This window comes from Haplochromis burtoni, unplaced genomic scaffold, assembly GCF_018398535.1.
Source record: "Haplochromis burtoni strain Fernald_Lab_line unplaced genomic scaffold, NCSU_Asbu1 Contig_12, whole genome shotgun sequence".
NCBI classification, from domain to species: domain Eukaryota; kingdom Metazoa; phylum Chordata; class Actinopteri; order Cichliformes; family Cichlidae; genus Haplochromis; species Haplochromis burtoni.
This window is the reverse complement of record NW_024582373.1, coordinates 3,938,197-3,961,592: the sequence shown is the minus strand read 5'-3', so window position 1 is coordinate 3,961,592 and position 23,396 is coordinate 3,938,197. Positions and strand designations below refer to the sequence as shown.

Sequence of the window (23,396 nt, the reverse complement as noted above, 5' to 3'; positions counted from 1 at the left end):
TACTTTTTCACATAGGGTCAAGTAGGTTTGGATAGCTTTTTTCCCCTTAATATATGAAATTGCCATTTAAAAATTCTTCTTGTGTTTACTTACGTTCTTTGTCTAACATTTAAATATATTTGATGATCTGAAACATGGAAGTATGAGAGATATGCAAACGGCTTAAGAAATAACAATCCTTGATGATCATGATTTTATATATTTTAACTCAAATGAACTCAAACATCATGAATAGTATGAGCCCTCGAAGAGTTAAACTTAAACTTTAAGGAGCTTTTGCTTGCCTTTTTTCTTATATAAAAATGTTTCTATTACAGGACATGCACTCAGAAAAGAATGGCAAAGCTACTTTACTAAGTAACCGACTGTTTTCAATACCAGGCTGTGTTAAATATGTAACTTTGCCAGTTTTATAAAGCGAAGTTTTCTTCGAGCCTGTCCAGCTTCTCGTGTTCTCTAAGTGCGATGGTCGACAGTTTGATAAAAACAAACCGCTTGCTCTTAGTGAAAATTAACCATCCGGACACTGACAAAGCAGACACAACAAAAACAAACCATCCAGATGTGCTCTCTCTGTACAATCGGCTGCTAAGCTACCTGTAAACACAAGCCACGTGACAACGCCGCGCTGCCTGTCAGGGACTTTGCAGCATCGGGGCGAATGACGGCTGAGTTGGAGGAAGTTACTGGGAGCTGCTTTGCTAGTATGTAACCGTACATGAGTTGGCAACAGCATCGCGACAAGAGAGGTGGGAGTGCTATAAATATGTATATGTAAAAATAACTACTTGTAAATATTTGAGCTGCAAGCGTTGGAGCAGATGCATGTGGGGGGTCATCAAGTAACGTCCGCTAGCTGCACTCAGGCTACAAACAAACTTGGCAGCTAGGGCCTGTGCTATAGCCGCCTAGCTAGCTCGCCGTTGTGCATATTTATCGTCGAGCTGTCTAACCATATGTTTGCACATTTTGTTTGGCGCTTTTGAAATTTTCGGGCGCGGCTGTTTATTGATACAAATGTGCTGCCTGTAAGGCTGAATGGGTTTCAAAAAGTGAGTTAGCTTGGGTGGTAACTTCCTCCGTAAGTTACCGTTAGCTTGCTAACATACGCGATTGTCATAAGCTGACATAAACGTTAGCATGTTAACTAGCTAACAACTCATTGGCAAAACCTGGCGTCAGGAACGCCGTGCTTCTCGTGGACAGAAAGATATTTTTGGCTGAACTTAAATAAAAGCGTCCAGAGATGCGCTTTAGTTTGCTAACATTCATGTAGCGTTATTGGTTTGCACACTGATTGTGGCCTTCTCCAGGCTGTGAAGTCGTGGTGTTGCTTGATGTGAAAATAGTAGCATTTACTATTGCAAGTCGTTGGTTTTAGACATGCTTTTCTTGTATTTACATTACTCACCCGATAAAAGTCTTTGAAAATGCACAGAAACAAAAATAGCAGTGGCTAAGAAGCGTTGGGTTAACGTATTAGGACTGCAGAGTAGCTGGATGAGGCTTCCCATATGTGGAGATTTAAGGTATATACCACTTTGCTCATCAGATACAACATGTATACACTGAACTGATGGCAAAGTCTTCAGAAAGTGCACCGATCGCTCGCTGTAACTTTGTTTTTTGTTTGTTATCAGTCACAAAGTTTTCGCTGTCCCTCGAAATCAGGGAATATTTTGTGTTTTTGTTGGTTTGCTTAGTTTGTACTACACTTGTCCCCGTAATTTGATGCATTCTGTGGTGCAGGGAGAAACAAAAGACGTTGCTGTCTTTGAAAAACAAACAGAGAAACATATATTAACAGTTTATCAGTTGTCTGCTATTCCTGCATCTTTTCTGTGTTGTTTTTGGTGCAGGAAGGCAGCAGCATTCATGGATATTGTGGACACCTTTAACCATTTAATACCCAGTGACCAGTTGGATGACTCCCTGGTAATAGGTCAGAATTTGGAGTGTGAAGCCAGTAATGAGTTTGGGACAGGACTCAGACTGGAAGATTCACTGAAGAACATGCTCAGTGACAAAGATCCCATGTTTGGATGTGCAAGCACTCAGTTCAGTCTGCTGGAAAATGAAGACCCTGCTTTTCAGATTGCTGGCTCCACAAGTATGTTTGAAGGCACAAAAAAGTGGCCAAAATGTAGATAAATCAGTGTAGATTCAAACTTTGAGTGAAAGTTAACTAACAAATGCATGTGTGGCTGCCTGGAAAAAAAAGTCATCCACACTTTACTTGAAAAGTTGATGGTGAAAGTTTTAAATATTAAGTTGTTAATGTATAACTCAATGTATAACTCTGATTCTTCACCTACAGACTATTTTATCTGTGCTGATTTTTGCTCAGTTAGACTTTAACTCTTTAGGTGCTTCAAAAAACAAACACTGTAGAGGGTCGTCTTGTACTGAGATATGCAGGGAACATTGTCACCGTGCTTCTTTACTTGTCAACACGTAAATATCAGCGTTAGGGTAACTGAAGGTAAATTAAAGTAGTGTTGTTTCAGTAATGATGGAGAAAAATACAAACATCTTTTAAAGAAACAATATAAAAGGATTCAGTATTATTGTAAATGTAGCAGTGTCAGACTGCCATTGAATTTGGACCGCAGTTTTTACATTTTTTTCAAATTGTATATTTATTGAGGACACTACATTTATTTATTTTTGCTTTTGCAGGTCTCGATAGTGGTTCGGCACCCACAGGCCTCCCTGTTGAACCAGCTGTTTCAGAGAGTGCACAAGTTAAGCAACTTGATGTCAGGCAGAAGAAACGTTCACGCAGTTTAGAGAACGGTAAGTCGATGCAAGTTTATTTTCTTTCTCTTTCCACCCTGTGAGACTTTTAGGGATGTACACAACTAGATGCATAAACATTGCTGCCCTTGCGATTTGGTTACATTTAGCATTTTTATTAATGTACAGTTGCAGTTACTGGTTCAAAGGTGTTACGACACCACAGGGCTCCAGTCCCAACAGACTGTTTTTCTCTTCTTCTCTCTGTTTTTTTTTTTTTGTAAACAAGCAAGAGGCAAAGCAAATAGATGACAGCCGTACTAACTAATGTGGAAAAAAAAGAAAAGGAATAAAAGAGCAGCAGTGTGTCAATTTTTTTTTTAGAATAAAAAGTAGAATACCAACCTAAGCCAGATGTAACCATATTCTTTAGCCAGATGTGGACAGACAAAACCAAATACATAAAGGATACCGGTGCTAGTACTGCTAAGGTTACCCTAGCTCTGCAAAATAATCTGATATTGTGTGTGTTTGCAAAACTATTCACACTGGAACATGTTGCACATTTCACTGGGGAAGGTCCTCTAAAATACACAGGAAGTATTTATTTTGCTAATGTAGAACTTTTTCCATTTAAAGTGCACTCAGTTAATGTTTTCTATGTTTTTTTCCCCCGTCTTTTAGAGTAGTCGACTAGTCTGCTTTTAAAATTTAACCTTTATTTAACCAGGAAAATCCCATTGAGATTAAAACCTCTTTTTCAAGGAAGACCTGTCCAAGATAGCATAATAAGATAAGATAAGATAAGATAGAACTTTATTAATCCCTCGGGTGGGTTCCTCTGGGAAATTCAATTTCCAAAAAGCACAGCACCGACAGAAGTTACAGTTACAGTATATTATATATATATATACACACACACACACACACACACACACACACACACACGGCATGGCTCCAGGCGTTTTAGCCTGTGCACCTCTCACTGTGACGTATTTCTATCGGCTTAAGGACGACATTTTTCACTTTTAGATTAGATTAGATTAGATAGAACTTTATTAATCCCTCGGGTGGGTTCTGGGAAATTCGATGCACAGCAACGACCGAAGTTACAGAGTTACATTATATATATATACACACACACATATATAAATACAGAGACAATATAAATAAAATATACGAAGGGGATAAATAGAATAAATAGGAATAAAAAATAAAAATACAAGTGAATTGCACATTTCAAGTATTGAGGTCTATTGCACCATTGACTATTTACAAAAAAGTATTGCACAAGGTATTGTACAGTGAGGTGAAAAGGCACTACAGCTTAGTTGTTCCCCTGAGTCACCAAGTCACCAATAGTCACCAAGAACATCAGCAGCTTTTAAGTTTTGCTTTTGTTTATTTAAACAGAACACAGTGGTGACCAGGAGCCTAACACACCCACCAATACCATGACCCGAGGGCGGCCGGCAAGAAAACCAGCCAACAGGCTATCCAAGTCATTTCTTATTGAGAAAGGAGTCACAGGTCCTGATCTAAAGAGAGAATTAACTCTCGGAGGACGTGTCAACATTAATGAGCTTGATGGTGGGGTCTGGCTGAATCCAACTGTTGTATTGAGACGACTGACAGTCACAATTGGAGGTTTCAAGATTGAATTGCTACCAGGACCCTCGTACACACAGGGTGTCGATGCAAACCAGTCTGCATGCTCGGACGATGGTTTTTCTTACGGTGGGGAAGTTGGTTTCACAGTTTTGCCAGATGAAGCAGCCAGTGTACAGAATCCCGCAGCAGAGAGTGTGGAAGAGATGGATGTAAGTCAGAAGAGCTCAGCTGATGATGCAAGTCATGGGCTGGGCCCATATGTAAATCCAAATGATGTACAGACGACAAACGGGACGTTAAATACTGGCACGAAAGAGGCAAAACTTGACAATCAGAGTGTTCCAGAGAAGCAAAAGCCAATCAGTAAAGGAAATGATGTTATTAAACAGCCACAGAGCAAAGAGAACAACACAGCTACTGTTAGTAACAAGACAGATGGTAATGAAAAACAACTGAATGTGTCTAAAATGCTGCCAAAGCCTAAACAAGGACCGTCATCAGTAAAGAATAAGGAATTCGTTTTACATAAAACAAGCAATACAATTAAGGAGCATAAAGTTACCCAAAATATGCCATCCAAAATCACGCCAAGAGGAGAGCTGCACAAAACTAAATCTGGAAAGGAAAAGCAAGATGTTGTACCTTTGAAAAGGCCTGCAGAAAACATTCAAAGTGAGCATGCTACTAAAGTACAAAAGCTACAGGGTGCAGTAGATGCTAAAGTGAAGCCAAAATTACCAAGTTCTCCTACTTCTGTGGGAAAGAAAATTCCATCATCTGGCAACCGCGTTGGTGATCAGCAGGGACCAGCCAAACGTAGTACGCCCCAAAACAGCTCAAAAAGTGAGACTCCTCCCCCGCACAGTCATCTAGGAAATTCTTTAAAAACATCTGAAGAAGGAGGGCAGGAAAAGTCCAAAATGAAAAAGCTAGAGAAGATTCTTCAGAGACAAAAGAGTAAAAATGCAAGAAGCATCTCTGTGGACGAGCCGCAGCTGTTTATTCCAGATAATGCGCCCGTTGTGAAGAAGGACGCTGTGGACGAGCAAGTCGCTAATAGTGAGACTGTGTGGGATGGAAACAACTGTTGTGGCCTCTGCAAAAAGCACCACAATAACATGTAAGTGTTGCTCCTTAACCTAAATATAAAATCAAGTTTAATCAGCTGTAAAGTAAAAGAATTTCTGCCTCTGTGTCGCATTCTGTTTCTGTCCCAGTGCTAAGCTGCAAACACGCCTCTAATAATCGTACTTCGGTTTTTTTTGTTGTTTTTTTAGGTTTATGGTAGGTTGCGGTCGCTGTGATGACTGGTTCCATGGTGACTGTGTTGGTCTTGACCTGGCGAAAGTGCGAGAAATGGAGGAGGAGGACCAGATGTACGTGTGCTTGAAGTGCTGCGAGGAAGAAACCAAGAAGGTGGGGCCTGAGCCAGCGAGTGCACCCAAACCAGAAGCTCCAGCAAAGAGCGAGACACCTGACCAGAAGCTGCCTCCTAAACCTCGTCCTGGGTCCTCTCAACCCCTCACATCAGGGGGAGTCAGACCAGTAAAAAAGGTAAGCAGTATCTCTCAGTTAACTCTAACTCATAATAGAAATATTTATTTATATCTAATAGATTTAAACTATTCACACACAGCAAATATTTATATCTTTCCCCAGCTAATTTATCCACTGATACTAATCATAGCCACTGTTACCATTATGCAATGGTTTGTCTCTTTGATTTAACTTTGCCAGCACAAGAGGTGTGCACATGGGTGTGTAATCAACACAGTGCACTCGCCATATTTTAGTATGATTTTACACACCAAAAGCTCACTTTTTTTTTTTTACTTTAGCTAAGGGGTATAATGTAAAGTGTGTTGTTGTTGTTGTCATATGTATGTTTTCAGCCTTATGATATATAAAATTAATGTAACGGGGACTTAATTCTTACAATAGGATGCAGAGAGAAGGCAGTCCACAGATGCCCGAGAAGCAACTCATAAAACAGGTAATTTTTCATTAGCTTTGAATGTATAATTAACTTTGTCCTGTTTTAATATCACATTGGGTTCAAGGCCAGGCTGCATTCACTGGGTGTGTAAACAAAATTAACTTAGGACCTTCACAGCACATGAGCAGTATATTAATGACAGTTAGTACAGTCCTTTGAGGTCTCATTTATATATGAGAGAGCTTAAAATTGCATCACCTTAAGTAATAGCATTACTTCTGTAGTTGACATCAGGGTATTTACTTATCAGTTTACTCTATTAAACATACAGCTACTAAAGTAGGAACATAATGCAGCACAAGTCAGTGAGCCTTTTAATACGAAAATACAACAGTCTTTTTTTTTTTTTTTTTTAAATTTCAGACACACTCCCCCTCAGCATGGAAGACAACAGTTGCATAAATTTGTGTTTATAATCTGTGATTTTAATAATTTTGTTCTCGGCTGCGTTTACGCAGACGAGTTGTATTACTCGTTCTCTTTAAAATGTGATCAAAGTTAGTCTGCCAGATTTCAGTCAGGCAGTGTTTTTGGACAGCTCTTAATTTACTCTGTTTGTGTTTTAGAAATGTGCTTTGGATGGTAATCTGCTCAGATGTTGTCAAATGTAATTACACGTTCTGGTTTGAGTTTTCACAGCAGACTTTTAAAAAGTATTTATTTTTAATTGTTCGTATGAGAAAATACTCTACATGCCATCTTGGAAATAAGACCATTTTGTAACATTTAACAAAATGATATTGTGTATTATAAAGTATAAACATATCTGTGTCATATTGTACATAGTTTTTGTTAATGTTAGGATTTCAGGATGTCCTTTGTTGGGATTAGTTTTTGTAAGCAAAGTCTGTGTGGAATAAATGTTTCTTTATGACGACAGATTTTCCCCCACTCACTCAGTGGATTTTGTCACTCTGTCTTCACAGGTGTCTCAGTGAAACAAGAGTCAAAACATAAGGCTCCATCCTTGGCTTCAAAGAAACCCGTGTCTTTGGAGGCAATCAGGAGAAGTGTGCGTGATTCTCTGAAAGAAATCCTCGTACAGAGGTCAGTTTTTCAACACTTTCGAAAGATGTGTGGATGTTACATTTTTTTTAAATCAGGGCACTTTATAATCGCCTATGTGCACTTTCTGCATTTCAGATTGAAGGACTCTGATTTGAACATCTCGGTGGAAAGGGCTTCCGAACTTGCAAAGAAGATAGAGCGAGAACTTTTTCACTTGTATAAAGACACTGACAACAAGTACAAGAACAAATACAGAAGCTTAATGTTTAACCTTAAAGATACTAAAAATAATGTAAGTATCATTTTATGTCAGGCATGGTCTAAATGTAATGTTTCCACTTTTACTATAAGAATAGTTTCATTTGCTTTGTCTTTATTGATCTTTTTAGATCCTTTGTAAGAGGGTTCTCAAAGGTGAAATTTCTCCTGCTAACTTAATTCGAATGAGTCCCGAGGAACTGGCCTCAAAAGAACTGGCTGCTTGGCGACAAAGAGAAAACCGACATGTAAGTAATGCTTGTCTTTTTCCCCCCAGTAGTATTGCATAAATTTACCAAACAAATTACAGTAGTTTACAGTTGTGATGTCCGATTTAAACTGAGTAAATATTATTAAGGTAATAGTTTAACAGTGTATTTTTAAAGATAGTTGTATTTTAAAAAAACAAAACAAAAACAAATTAATTCTTTGCTTTACAGACTATTGAGATGATTGAAAAAGAGCAAAGGGAGGCAGAGAGACGGCCGATTACTAAGATCACACACAAAGGGGAAATTGAAATTGAAAGTCAAGAACCAGTAAAAGCACCGGAGCCTGTAGAGGTGAGGGTATCATTGTGCTGTTTATGCTTAACATGCATAGTAAGTGAAATGTGATGAGATGTGTATCCTTACATTAGTTACATCGCTTCATATACCATCATCAGTTCTGTTCATCTGTCTGATTACTTTGTGAAATGTGCTGCATTCATATCTTTGTGCCTCATGTAAAAAGCTCCTACAATTTTCCTCCCATGTAATCCATTTAAGTTGAATATAGCGACAGATTGCTTCTGTTTACATGCAACAGACTTAGTGACGTGTTTGCTTAAACTTATTTCCTATTTTTTTCCAGCTTGAACCTCCTCCCAGAGTGACTGAAGTCTCAGCAGAACCTCCAAAAACTCCAGAGAAGAAGGAAGAGAATGCTAACACAGCTAAAGACACTACAAGCCAACACAAGTCTCACTTATTTGACCTACACTGTAAAATCTGCACAGGTAAATGATAACATGAGGACAAAAAAAAGACTAGAGATTAACCTGTGTCTTTAATAAAACATCTCAGTCAGTATTGTCACCATTGATCTCTGGTGTTATATTTTCTGAAGGTCGAATGGCACCTCCTGTTGAGGAGGCACCAACCAAAGTGGTTAAAGTTGCAACTACAGTGGTTAGGAGGCAGTCTACCAAAACAGAGGAGACAAAGGGCACCACGTCGCCCGCAATCGACGATGACCTGCACCTCACTGTCTTAGAGGAGAGCTTCCAAAATGCTCAGACAGGGTACGAAGGACGGTAAGCAGTTGTTTTAGACATTTTGTCTGGATCTGGATAATGTTTTCTTTCAGCTCTTAATTCATTTCTCCTTCATTGTCACAGGTCTGATCATGCAGCTGGAAGAGAGGAAGAAGCTACTTTCCTTTCCAACCTGAAGTGTCTGTGGCAAGGATTCATTCATATGCACGCTGTGGCAAAGTTGGTGACAAAAGCTTTTCCCGTCTCAGGTGTTTTGGACAACTTGACAGAGGTAAAGTTGACACATCAGACTGTACTTGGGTTTTAAACAGCTGTTGTAAACTATGGTTGACAATGAAAAGTGTTTCAGAAAAGAGAAAAATTGAGGAAGATGAAAGACAATAAATACAAATATTCACGGTTCGTACGGGTGTTTGAAATCCTTGAGAATGCTTGAATTGTAATATTGTCTTTTCAAGGTTTGAAAAGTGCCCGATATTCAGATGTGGTGTTTAAAAGTGCTTGAAACTGTATTTCATTCAACACAAATAACTATCTGACTAAATAATTTTCTTATCAGATAGAAAAATAAAATGAGTCGCAAAGTCTAAAAGCAAAATTTCTCTGCCTGGGCTGCCGAGCATCTTTGCATGTCAGTCTGTTTCAATTTGTTTTAATTTTTACATGGCCTTACTGAGGTGATGCTAAGTGAAACATGCATTCTTTTTTTTTTGGTAATGTGCTGAAAAAGCATGAAAACTGACCTTGAAAGTGCTTAAAAAGTGCTTGAATTTGACCCTGAAAAATGCGTATGAACCCTGAATATTAGTATTCTTTGACACAGTTGTTTAAGCAACAGCCAGGCAAGAGCCAGTTCTGATGAATGGCAGTGGGATAAAGATTGCTTTTAGCACAGATACAGGGAGAAAATGGCAGTCAGACATGAGTATTTATGTACTAAAAAACTAAAACAAAACATTGCAGAAATGTGCTGACACTTTTTGTTGTAGAACAGTTTATTAGGACACAGGAAATATAAACCACAGTCCAGCTGGAAGAACTAGATTTGTAACATTACTCCCACGTAACTACAGATTTATGAATGATCAAATACTGCCAACTACTTTGTATCTTTAACACTCCATAAGGTGTGCTCTTTTTATTTATTCATTTAAAAACATGGTTTTTCTCCAATAGGACCTTCCAGATAGCATACAGGTTGGTGGGAGGATTAGTCCTCAGACGGTGTGGGACTACTTGGAGAAAATTCGGGCAACTGGAACAAAAGTAAGTTTTCCGAGATTTGCTTATGATTTGACAGAAATAAATTGGCTTTAATTATTCCTGATATTGAGTAAGTCGAACTGAATACCACTCTTTAAAAGTTCTGATTTTTAACAGAGTTACAGATTTTACTGACACATGCTTTTTGTTTTATTAAAGGAAGTGTGCCTGATTCGCTTCTCCCCTGAGACAGAGGAAGATGAGATCTCTTATACTCTTTTGTATGCCTACTTCAGCAGTCGTAGGCGTTTTGGGGTGGTGTCCAATAATTTGAAACAAGTGAAGGACATGTACCTCATCCCTTTAGGTGCCACAGAAAAAGTTCCACATCAGCTTGTTCCCTTTGATGGGCCAGGTAACCGGAACACAATTATTTTTCTCTCATTAAATTAAAAAAAATCTTCTTTTTTTTTTTAAATGTTCAAACTTAATCTTTTAATTTCTCAGGTTTAGAAAACAACCGTGGAAACCTCCTCCTTGGACTTATTATTCGCCAGAGACCGAAAAGGGATTTTCTTACTGTGGATGTGAACGAATCTGCAAGGATTATTCCTGAAATAAAACCTGTGGCCATTTCCACAAAAGAAACCAGGGCAAAAGAGGAGGATGAGAAATTTTTTCTCTCTTCCTTGACTAGTGCACTTCAAAAGGAGAAGGAAAAACCACTTAACACTACTGAAGATGTCGATGAGCCTATTGCACAGTCTTTTGAAGAAACATCTGCACCAGAGGAGACCAACAATCAGGAGCCTCAGAAACCCCTTCGCTTTCTTCCAGGTGTGCTAGTAGGCTGGGGTGGAGAATTACCACCTCTGCCTGATGTTGGGTTTAAACCCTCAAGTACAGCACAGGATGCCTTGAAGACTCAGCCTGCTCCAAAACCGGAGACATCAGTTGGGAGCTCAAAAAGTCCAACAGCTGCTGCCCCACGAGAGCGCTTTGTCATCAAGAAGAAAGAAGCTAAACCTGCTAAAACTGAACCGGAGCTATCAAGCCCATCTGATACATCAGCTGCTACCAACTCGCTGGAAAAGAAAGCTGCAGTAGGGAGCCAGGGTACATCTGTCTCACTCAAAGATAAGCCTCCAGATGTATCGACTGAAGACTTCCTGGCAGGCCTGTCAGCAGCTCCAAGCGGGACTGAAACTAGCAGTGCTACGTCGGCAAACAAAGGCGACACTGGCCTTTTGTCTGAAAGTGAAAAAGAAACAACTGAAGGGAATTCTTTGTTGCAGCCAAAATCCCAGTCTGCTGCAGATCACGCAAGTAGCTCAAAGCCTCCTTTAAGTGGAATATTGAAAAAATCTTCAGCATATTCCACTGTGAATGAAGATAAAACAATGGTGCCACAGAAGGATAAAGCCAGCCTCCCAGATCCTTCCAGCCCTAAACCTGTTCCTGTGTTGAGCAGCACTAGGAATGATCTAATCGTCCCATTTCACCAAGGATATTTACAGCTCTCTCAGGCCAAGCACAAAGCTGAAGAACAAAGTCAAACAGCCGTTCAGTCGTTTCCTTGTAAAAAGAATGAGCCTGGTGTAGCGCAGGCTGGTGCTGTATTGACTCAGACAGTGAATCCTCCTACGGTCCAAGGAACTCCAGCAGAGTGTCAAACAGGAGCCTCTCAGTCCCAGTATAACCCAGCAATGGCACCAGCTCTCCCAGTAAACAACAGCACAAGACCGTCCCCGTTGCAGCAGCAACAGCCTCAGGAATCTGGCAGCTATGATTCTCCATCTGCCCCTACTTCTAATACTGTACCCACCCCTCACATCCAGAACCAGAACCATAGCATGCAGTGGGCTCAAGACAGCACTTCACAGGCTCCCCCTGGACCTCAGTCACAGTACCCCGAGAGTTGCTCTGAACCATCTGGCCAACCCTCATCCGTGGACAAAGACTACAAGCGTTTAGAGGAGCGATACAGTGACCCGTGGGAGAGGCCGCGACACACAGAAGACAAAGACCACGGAAGGCACAGCTACCACAGGGACTCCTATCACGGTAAAAAGAGCAGGCACCACGAGCGGGAGAAAAAGCACGATCGCAGCTATGATGATAAGTACAAGGAGAGGGGCAGGCACCACGGACATTCAGATGACCGCTATGCTGAGAAGAGGAAAGAGAGGCATCACAGCGATGACTACAGCAGCCGTCACAAGGACAGGCACAGACATAGACGGGACTCTGATTACGAGAATGGACGGAGAAGTTCAAAAGACAGTTACTCATAATTTTGTTCAGAGAGCGTTTGGGGCTCTCAGGAGGACTGTTCGGTTGTTGTTGGTCACACAGCTGGTACAAACCACTTTGGTTGGTGCTGGTGGAGTTGTTTTACGCACCAGTCTGCATCTGTATGCCGTGTCTTTCACTAAAGTTACGTTTTATGTTACTCAGCGTACAAGCCAAAATAATATAATTTCAATGGAATTATGATATTATGGATCAGTTCAGTTAAGACCAAGAAAAAAAAAGTCAATATTGGAACATTTTTAACTTTTAAACTTTTTACTGTAAATATGTTGTTCATATTGAGCTGCTGTACTGATTGGTTTCGGTCTCAAGGCAACATAACAACAAACAAGTGGACCACTTGGATAATTTATGCTGAGTTCATTTGGCCTGAATGTAATAGAAGGTATTTAACTGAAAACAGCAGCTTGAGTTTGTTTTTTTAACATTTCTTTTAAATTGCTTAAATATTTTATAAACCTGCTTTCTATTGAGAAAGCATGTACATGTTGACTTGTAATTAGAGATGAAGTGTGCCTTTGCACTGTGTTATTGTACAGTTCGTAATAAAGCTGATCCTTTTTTTATTGTTAATTATTTAAAGAAATTCTTTGTCTAAAAAATGTATTAAAACCAACTAGGTCAGAGGTGTTAAAAATGAGGCCTGGGGGGGAGAATCGGCCCAGCAAAGACTCCAATCTGGTCCACTGGATGATTGGGAAAAGTGAAGGAGGGCATGTGTTTTTGAGTAAAGTGTATTTTTATAACTAAGTTTTACAGCTTTTCCTATTGATAAAGACCTCCCCCATGGCCATTCTTGTTAAAGGAACGAAGTAATAAAGAAACAAATGATAGGAATGTGCCTCTTTTTCACCAATCTATAGAAATTTTGGTAAACTAATATTTTCTGTGAATTAACAAAAACAATGAGCTACCAGAATGTTTTCCATATTTTCATGTTAACATATAGAAAAAGTGAGACGTGCTGTTGAAATTGTACTTCTTTTTATATTAAGATATCTCAGGGGTTTAATGTGTAGGTAAACATCTTTACACTGACAGAAAGGAGAGATTCACTCATCTGGTCCCTTTAAAATCAAAGTGGTCTGTATGTGGTGGAACTAGATGGTTAGCATTGCGACCTTGCAGCAAGAAGGTCCTTGGTTTGAATCCATCATCTTGACGGGGAACCCCTATGTAGAGTTTGCATGTTCTCCCATTGTGTGAGTGGGTTCTCTCTGGGTACTTCGGCTTCCTCCCACAGTCCAAAGACATGCAGTTTGCGGGGTTAGTGCATCGATGTTTCTTTTTGTTAGCTCTTAAGCAAAAGAAAATGGATTAACAAGATGGGTAGATGGGTGTCATGTTAAGTTTTACCTTTTGTTTGGAAAGTGATCTAAATCAGAAAAGTCAGCCAAGGAATCAGAGAGTTTAATTTGTCCTTTAACACTTTAAATGTATATGTTTCATCAAACTGAATTTTAAGTGCAACTCAGAACTGGTATGTAAAGTGTTGAAGAAACAAGTAGTACAATTCAATTTTCAATTTAAAAAACAGGACTATATGCAGTCCTGTGAAAAACTAAGTGCACTCCACGATTCAGTACTTGGAGGACTACCGTTAGTGGCAGTCTTTAAGTAACTTTAAATAACTACTCTGTATGACTATCAGTATCTCACATCAGTATGAAAGAATTATGGCCCATCCTTTACAGCATTCCTTCATCTCTTTGAGTTTTGAGGGTATTTGTTTTTGCACAGCTCTTAAGTTTCCACCACAACATTTCAGTCAGGTTGAGGTGATTGATTCTGTTGTAGATTTGCTGCTGCACTTGGGATCATTGTCCTGTTGCATGACACAATTTTGGACAATCTTTAGTTAAATGTACAGAGGAGTTCATGAACGACTCTGATTAGATGTCCAAGTCCCAGTCGTCACCCCTCCGCCACTGTGCTTGACACTTGGTTGGAATCATCTGTGTTGATATGCTGTTTGGTTTTTAGCAAATGTGCTACTGTGCATTACAGCCAAAAATCTCCACCTTGGTCTGTATGAAGAACATGAAGACGGTAAAAGTGCACTTGGATTTTCACATGACTAAATACTAGAAAACACAATATCAACTACCTTAAAAGGTAAATTTCCTACTGTTGTAAAGACCAGAACTTGCAGTTTCACTTACTCGTTTCCATCAAAGATATTAAAACCTTCACTTTTTTTAAGAAACAGCCCTTGCTTGGTATCTCCAAACAAACAGACATTTCTAAGATTCCCCGCAAAGCCATTTGAAAACATTTCCAAGGTTACAACTGATATGTTTCTGTACAGTTCAAACCCTCCAAAGTAAAACTGCCCCCCGTAGTTTAAGGCTACATATCGCTCAAATGGATCTACATTTTCAGAGAGGATCTCCTGGCTGTTCAGTAACACTTGAATAACAGTGCTATTTAGAGATATAGAGACATTGTGCCATTTGTTACAGCAGAGAGTGAGATTTCTGAAAACCAATGGGAAGGAAAGTCTTTCTCCAAGATTGACTGTTATTTTAAGATAGCCCCCTTCAAGTCCAACTGCAAGGTGGTCATCATCTTCGTGTTCAGCCTTTCCCATCCACATGATCAGACTGTCATTGGAGACTGTGAGAAAGCTGAAAGAAACCTGTGTGTATTTTAAGTTTCTTGTGTTGTATTTAGAGTCCCAGTATTTAACAAAAGAGTTTCCAACAAACTTCAGAGTGCCTGTGGACATTTCCTTGTCACAGTACCTCCCGGTCCACCCTAAGGGGCAAATGCAGTGATACGAGGTGACACTAGATGCCACGCATAAGGAACCATGTTTGCAGACGTTGTTTACACAGCTCACAGACTGGTTACACACAGAACCGGTCCATAATGGTGGACATACACAAGTGAAAGAGTCACTACTTGTTGCCCTGCAGTGACCTCCATTCTGGCACACCTTGTACCCGCAGGCTGTCCCATCCCAGTCACCTATGTTGGCCCCACTTAAAGCTCCCCTCTCTGTTAACTCAAACTCTCGATCATTGAGTGTTAACTCTCGCAGGCCACCAGTGAAGCTCACAGGATCCCCTTCAGTTGCATCCGTGGAGACAAAGCTCAGAGTCGACACGCCTCCGACGAAGACGTCAGTAGCAACATCGAGTGTGGCCATGCCTTCAGTCACATTTTCTCTAACTTCCTTGTTATCCAGACTGAGGAAGCCTCGGTTACCAGTTCGGCCAGCCTTAACCGTGAGCCAGGTCCTGCCGCTTAAGTCCACTTGTTCAGAGGACTGCAGGATGTGGGTGCCGTCCCCAAGATTGTATCGCAGCTGGACAAACCCGGATGCCAGTGAGAGGCAGAAGAAGTCTCCTGTGGAAAAAACAATTTATGAGTAACTTGTTTGAAAAAAGTAATTTCTTCTACTTTTAACGTAATAAAGATTAGTATTAATATTAGATGTGCACAGTACTGTCTTTTAACTAAGGGCATTATTATTGATTTTTTAAAAACTAAACATTAGACACAGATGCAGTTAGGCCCACAATTTTTTGACCAGTGACTTTTTAAATTTTTATTTTTGTAGTATTTTTTTTCTCTACACTACAGTGTATTCTAAATTGAAATACAAAGGTTCAGCTTTAATTCAAAGGTGCCCTCTACTTTATTTTGAAAAGTAATTGGACAAAATTATTGTTCTGTGACAAATACATAAAAGATCTGGAGTTGATTCAAGATTTTGAAACTTTATTTGGTGGCTTTTCTTTGGAACTGAACAGAAGATCCCAAGAGATGTTAATGGAAGGAGAAGGAGAAATAAACCCACCAGAGAAAGAGCAAAAGCTTGTGGCCAAATCAAATCTCACCAGTTTTGATGTATTATTACTATATTACTAAAAGAGCAAATGCACTAAAGTGAATGGTTAAGAAAAATACCTTCACAATATCGAACCACGTTGAGAACACTCCTGAGAAAGCAGGCTTAAAATGATCAAGATCTGCAATCAAGAGACGCCTTCACGAATCGAAATGCAGAGAATTTAGAACAAAGTGCAAACCAGTGAAAGCCAGAACTGGAAAGCCAGATAAGACTTTGCCAGAAAACATCTACAAGAGCCTGCACAGCCCCCCCCCCCCAAATTCTTTGGGCAGATGAAACCAAGATTAACTTGTACCAACATGAGAGGCAACAAAAAACCATGGAGAGGAAAAGGCGCACCTCATGATCCGAAGCACACCACATTATCTGTCAAACACGATGGAGGCAATTTTATGGCATGGGCACGTATGGCTGAGGGCGTCACTGGTGTTTATTAATGATGTGACTGCTGATAGAAGTAGCGAGATGAATTCTGGAGTGCACAAGGCTACGCTCTCTGCTCAGATTCAGTCAGATGCTGGAAACTGATCTGCTTCACAAATGGATAATGAGCCAAATCACGCAGCAAAAGCAACCAAAGAGTTTCTGAAGCCAAAGAAATGGAATATTCTTCACCTGATCTCAGTCCAATAAAGCATGCTTTTCAGTTACTGCAGACAAAAGTGAAGGCAGAGAGACTTCAATAACATTGTCAATGATTTAAAGTCACCTGTGGTGCTGTACAATGATGAAATTAGATGAAAAAACCTATAGACCTAACTGTATATAAAAAATAAAGGATGCATTCTCTTTGTGTCTCAATATTTCAAGGCCCTCTCACAGGTGAATATGTCTGTGGGTTGTAAGTGGTTGAACTAAAGACATATTTATTTTATTCTCTCCCAACTTGTCAGAGCAGCATGGATTGATTGCCATAAATAAACTCATTGATGAATTTAAAATACCATTTATGTCATGATTAATAACTCCAATATTTAGATAAAAAGTTTCAATTTTACCTAAGTTGGTCTGAATTTTGTTGTCAATCATATGACACTCAGCAGAATACTGATATACACAGTCGACAACGAGAGGATTTGACATTATAATTTAAGAAATAGGACCAAAGCACCGTGTTCTACATTTTTAATGTCAGGCTTAAGGAAAACAAATAAGAATATGTAATAAGTATACTTAACACTGAAATTATATTCACCATATTTAAATTTGAATGCTAATTTTATTGGGCATGAACTACTAGCTACACATAGCAATTGGTATGTGTAATGAGTGCTGTGGAGGCAGGGCATAGAGGGGTAAAAGAGCAAATGGCCTAATATGTTACAGCAATCATATTAATTAACACAGTGTTAATAAAAGCAAAGCTTCCCTAAATATTAATTGTCCTCACCAGCTCTGGCACTGAGATGTTGCGCAATGTAGACGAGGATGCCATCAGGTGATAACGGCTGGAACTGCACTTGCAAATCAGTCCTGTGTCTTATACTCATAGGTGGGAATGACATCCAGGAGGAGAGGTTAGCGCTGAAGAATGGATCACTGATGGTCACAGCTGAACAGAAAAAAACAATTTAGCAGTTAAAGAATTTAATAGCAAAGGCCTTAATTAAAAATATGAATAATAATAAAAATATAACAGATGCAGGTGAGGGTCACAGCTTCAGTGAGGCAACCTTTCTCACAGTAGACTCCTGCTGTTCCCAGGGGGCACTGGCAGGTATATCCATTCGGCAGAGGGATGCAGGTGGAGCCGTGGGCGCACAAAGGAGGGGGGCTGTGCTCGACATCACACACTGACACGGTCTCGGAACAGAGCGCTCCCTTCCATCCAAATGGGCACTGGCAACTGCAGACGGGCACAGTCAAACACTGTGTTAAAGCTTGTAAACACTGTCTTCCCCTTCTGCAGCATTCACACAGCGAAACCGGTTTTCTGTTTGTTACTAAAGCATAGTCACAATGCATATGGAAATATACATAAAGCACAGCGTTGTTTACTGTATTGTGCTAATTAATAACACCTACATGCGTTATTCATGAGGAGACTCATTAGAAACAATTGGAAAATGAGCCCACGTAGAGTTTAATTTGCACTTACTACACAGATGAGCCGGAATCCACGCACGTCCCGCCGTTCCTGCACTTAACGTGAACGCAAGGGGTGACGCCACACTGACCCACGCTGCGCCCAAAGGCTGGATGACCCGCAGGTTGTCCCGGCGCTTGGAACTTTCCGTCTCTCCTTGTGCGAAAGTGCACATCAAAAATGCACCCTTTGAAAAGAACAAATGCATCGTGAGATAACCTGCGCACAAGTCAGAGGTGCATTTCATTTCATCTTCAGTTTCCTTCTCCGGTCTTTCCCTAATAGGAAATTATAAGATGAAACGCAACACGCTTTACTGTCTTTGTACGGAGATCAAAAGGTATGCATACTAAAATCTGCCCAACACAAACGAAAACACGTCTGACAATGCGTGCACGGTTTGAAATGAGTTTCTTTGATGGGTGTTTATTTCATCATGTGAAGGTTTCACGCTGGGAGACATACACTTAAACCCACAAAACTTTATTAGATGTTAACTCTCAGATTGCAGTTTGTCTAGTTCGCATCCAAGATGCCCGAGTTGGAAGGACTCGAGTCCAATGTTTTCCCACCATGAAATCACGCCATCACGCCTCTCTCTCGTCGTATTTGCTTATTGGTTTCATAATTCAGTTTTATCAAGACAATATTTGTTTTGGCCTGCACCTGCAAAGCACAAGGCCTTCTATAAATATAAGGCCTGAACACAGCCCTCGTAGTCATCTGCACATGCAGACTCCCTTCTCTCTGCTGCATTAGTCACTGGCATAAACAGGATGCAGGGGAAATGTCATGCTCATTCATGAATATTCATGGCATGATGCTGTCTGCTTGGCAGACTCGAGTGATGGTTGTGGTGCCGCAAACACAGACCATCAAAAAGCGAAGCAGATTCATAAGGAAGATTAGGCGAGATAATTATTTTTGTTTCAGCTGTGCGCGCATCGCTTCTTGTAAAAGAACCTCGAAAGCTGAGGTCTGAAGTCGAGCGAGCCTTCCCGTGTGTGCGGCAAAGTTCTTTTTTCGGGAAACATTTGATTTACAAAACCGGAAAATGATTTTAAAACAACATTTTCTAATGTCCCTGATCTTTGCAAGTCCAAGAATGAAAGGTAATTAAGCTCAAAATCTTTTAGGAAATCTAATAAAAAACATTTCAGCATCAAAGCGGTATGAAATCAGAGTTTTCAAACGCCAGGCTCGATAAACATCCCCATTTCTGTATATTTGATCAACAGCTTAAAATGACTGATTTTTTTTTTTTTTTTTTTTACCCACACAGCCTCTTCTTCCTTCTTTCCACAGGGGAGTGTGGATCTTTTGATAACTGGGAGTGAAGTGCATTATCAGTGTGTTCACTGCCAGCCATCATGATTAGGGCTCGATGAAGGTCACACAGATCTGATTAGGCTCTCATGAGTTCTCATTACATCCTGAGTAGAAAGGTTATGGTTCCACCAGTGTTGCCTGTCTCCGGTAGTGCTTACCATTACAGGGAACTGTGATAGCCTAATACCGCATGGGCAAACTGATGCTTTATCGCAGCTGATTTGATTTTTGAAGGCTTATTTGCCAAGTAGAAAAATGAATCAGATGATGATGAATAGGCAAACACAAAAAATCGCTCAAGTCCTTAAAAATAAAAAGCTTTTGTTCACCCCAAATGGATCTGCCATGACATTTTATAATAACAAGGTTCACTGCTGTAGTGCAGAGACTGCTGAATATGGTCGTGATGATATTCATAGCTGTTGTCATCGTTATGGTCATGGCAATTTTGCGTCACAGCTCTGCACATTAGCAGGCAATATGAATGCTCTGCAAAAAGCATTCCTACATGAGGTCACCTGAGAGAAAGCATAAATGATGTTGATGATGACAAAGATTATTTGGATAGCACCCTTGTTCAAGTGACTTATCAGCAGAGGAATGGATTTACACACAACACACTGTATTGGGTGCAAAGCAATTACAGGGCGCAGATACAATCAACCTCAAAGCTTTGTTCCGGCCTCATACACAGTCTGAGCCTGTAACTCCCTTTTCATTACACACCTTCCCCTCTGCTTACAAAAAGACAGAGATCCTGGGAGAAACTCCAAGCCACAGTGCTCTTATTCCAGATAGCAACGCTGCGTTCTAATAAAGCCGTAGCAGTCTTACCCTGAAAGCCATGACGGAACCTGGAGCCAAGTGGCAGTAGTTCAGGGGTGTACTCATTATATCCACCTACAAAGAGCTGGTTGAAAACATTGAGGCCCACCAGAGGTCCTGGAGACAATCCTGTCCTGTTACGTTGGCCGTCAACCTGAAACACACGTAGTAGAAATGTCAATATTCAAGACGGCTCACTGTCAGTGAGGGAGCACACTTTCTATAATAATCTGCTAACTCTGCAATAAAAATCTGTGACCTGGGATTCGTAACTGACTGATTCAGCGTATGTCTACTTATTAGGGAGCAGACTATACATCCCTGAAACCGCCTCCTTTGAGGCAAGTCGCCAGGGATCTCAGCCCTCGCCGTCTCGATAGTATCTATCCTGCAGCATGCGGATTTTCCCACAGCATTCAGATAGGTGCAAAAATATATATAAAAATCACTCTTACCCTGATCATTGGACTAAAATTATCTGTCGGTACAAAAAAAACTGATGTTTTTCACGTCTGTATGGCAACATTTATCAGCCCTCACTATGAAAACAAGGCAAGATAAAAACTTACGTTTTTATGTGAATACGTGCACAGTAAAAACAGGGCTCACTGAGTGGTTTATCACAGTTACTGTAAATCCCTTCTTCCAGTAAGTTTATTATACATTCAATCCCTCAGTTAATCTTTGCATCCACTTTTAATACTCTTTGCATTATCTATTCAGATGTTCGAGAAACCTAATGTGTACAAACAGCAGATAAAGATAAGTCTGATCTACAAAATTAAAAATGAATGAAATAGAATTGACTTTAGCAGAGTCCCATTAAGCGATTTATTTTTCTAATTTCTTAATTGGAAGGACCAAAAGACCGAATGAAGCAATCAGTATTTCAAAAGAAAAATATTTAGAACTTTGTGTATCTTGGTGTTGTTTTGATTCTTTAAATATCTTGTGAGCTCCTCAAACTTACCCTGGCACTAAATGATCATGTACCTCTAGGCTGGGACGCTCTATTTTATTGAAATGGTTACATGATTTAATTTGAATGTCTCTATACAGTAAGCACACTAGACATGTACAGTTACCAAAAGGGACACAGTCATCTTCAAATCACCTTCAGCCATCCTGTTTTCTTAGACCTTCCAAACGTGACGGTGTGGATGTTGATCTGATGGTTCAGTCGATCACTAACGATGGTTGCTATCCCCGATCCGAGGTTGAATCTGTGTACAAGTCTTCCGCTTTTTAATCCCAAAACAAGGAAGTCGTCCCCATCATTGCCTACAAAATATGAAGAAAGTTACCCTCCAACACAGTACACTCAAAATACACAGGCAAAATAAAGTGCTCCACTTTCATTAATACATTTACATACTTTGACTAAACACAATGGTTTTCCTAAATGGATAATTTTATCTTAATAGAGCGAGAACTGAAGAACAGCTATTCCATGACCTCCAAACAAAAGAGTCCAGCTGCTGTGGAGTCATAAAGTAGTTTTCTATTGAGGTGGGACGATGTGTAAAGGCTTTGTTGTTTGTGAAGCTCTTTCAGTACAACTTGTGAGTGATGATCTGTTGTCTGTGTGAGACCTATAATGGATTAGCTGAATGTTTGAGTTGTATGATAAGGAGGATGTTGCAGAAAGTTAGCCAATCTATCTCTGATTGATCTATATTCAAGTCAGATGTCTGGAAAGTAATTCTTGGAGTCAAAATGAACACAGTTTCAGTAAACATAAAAGGATGAAGTTGTGGAAGTCTTGAAAATAATTTTTTTTAGTGGTCTCATTCCACTGTTTGTCCTGGCGATTAGATTTATAGGGTAAGTTAAAAGTTTTTCTAAGAGGGTCTCGGTTCATGAGAGAACTGCAAATAAAAAGGTGCTCCGGGCTTTTTTACGTCTCTCAATGCAGCGAAATTCGTCATTGATTTTAAACGTAAGGTTATGACAGATAGTTGCACGAGAAGACGGAGATAGTCTGAGGTCAAGTGTGTCGTTTCTGCTTTCCACCAGGCAGTGAGGATGATATTTATGGTGAGAAATTTAAAGTAGCTGTGGGTCTTAACTGATTTATCTATGAATAAAATATGTCGAATGATTTTTAAAAAGAGTATTTTCAATATGAAGTCCGGCAGAGCTGGAGTAGTTTCTCCAGTGTTGACTATAATGAACAACAGGCCCAGCGGTGCAGTAATAGGGATCATTGCAAACGTTATATTTTCAGGAAAATGTAAACTTTGATGTTGGAAATGATATAAAAGACAGATGAGTTTAATCAAGCCAACCAGATCTTGTTTAATGATATTTAGTAGTAAGTTTGAAAATATAAACTGGGCTTGTTAAAACTTGGATTTTGAGATTTTTAATGGACGTTAATGGCTGTGTGAAAGAAGCACGCCCAAAGCAGTTAATCAGATAGTGGACTGACAAAGGATGATACATTTGTTATATCCAATATTGCTTTCATCTTTCATTCTGTTTAATGGCTCAGGGAAGCAGTTCTACAAAAAAAAAGCAAACTTATTTAATACTACTCCTTATATAAAATGATCTAGACGGCCATTTGTTGGTGGTTACAGATGCAGATGTGTATCCATAAGATATGAAAAAGGATGGCCTGGCTTTTCAAATACTCTCTTTTAACATTTTGTTAAAATTTCATATGCCAAGTCAATTAATCAACGCAGCTTAGGTCGACTTCAACTTTGGTATGATCTCTCAGAGAATTTAGGGACACAGGCAAACACATTTTTAATGATTGCAGTGCCCCCTATTCTTCATTGACACAGTTGATTTGTTCTTCCTCAAAATGGCAGCAAGTTTTTGACAAGTGGGGAAATGTTTGGAGACGTATGCATATAAATTTACTTCTAACTGCCTGGTGACAAACAAAGTACTCAAGCTGCAGACA

General features: G+C 39.8%; 2 protein-coding genes across 7 annotated transcripts in view; one reads left to right on the top strand and one right to left on the bottom strand.

The window, feature by feature from the left end:
* Positions 1 to 577: 577 nt before the first annotated feature.
* On the top strand, positions 578 to 13,693 carry phf3 (PHD finger protein 3). 5 transcript variants are annotated; one of them, XM_014329109.2, is made up of 16 exons: positions 617 to 749; positions 1,860 to 2,110; positions 2,680 to 2,796; positions 4,150 to 5,467; positions 5,625 to 5,901; positions 6,289 to 6,340; positions 7,270 to 7,390; positions 7,487 to 7,643; positions 7,741 to 7,857; positions 8,050 to 8,172; positions 8,465 to 8,609; positions 8,720 to 8,906; positions 8,991 to 9,138; positions 10,044 to 10,133; positions 10,290 to 10,485; positions 10,578 to 13,693. In XM_014329109.2, exons 2-16 carry the CDS (start codon positions 1,876 to 1,878, stop codon positions 12,362 to 12,364), a joined length of 5,070 nt encoding a protein of 1,689 aa, XP_014184595.1. In that variant the 5' UTR covers positions 617 to 749; positions 1,860 to 1,875; the 3' UTR covers positions 12,365 to 13,693. The 5 variants fall into 5 exon arrangements, with proteins under 5 accessions (XP_014184597.1, XP_014184595.1, XP_014184594.1 ...); XM_014329108.2 differs by lacking the exon at positions 617 to 749 and adding an exon at positions 756 to 1,529; XM_014329111.2 differs by lacking the exon at positions 1,860 to 2,110 and having other exon boundaries at positions 578 to 749.
* An 84-nt stretch (positions 13,694 to 13,777) lies between these two features.
* Positions 13,778 to 23,396, bottom strand: part of eys (eyes shut homolog) — a 167,693-nt gene continuing 158,074 nt past the window's right edge. For both annotated transcript variants that reach the window (XM_005915494.3, XM_005915497.2), the window contains exons 45-50: positions 21,597 to 21,763; positions 20,492 to 20,636; positions 18,341 to 18,515; positions 17,916 to 18,088; positions 17,633 to 17,794; positions 13,778 to 15,734 (exon numbers count right to left, since the gene is read on the bottom strand). In XM_005915494.3, the coding sequence (XP_005915556.1) occupies positions 14,542 to 15,734; positions 17,633 to 17,794; positions 17,916 to 18,088; positions 18,341 to 18,515; positions 20,492 to 20,636; positions 21,597 to 21,763 (2,015 nt within the window). In that variant the 3' untranslated portion in view covers positions 13,778 to 14,541. The remainder of the gene's footprint in view (positions 15,735 to 17,632; positions 17,795 to 17,915; positions 18,089 to 18,340; positions 18,516 to 20,491; positions 20,637 to 21,596; positions 21,764 to 23,396) is intronic.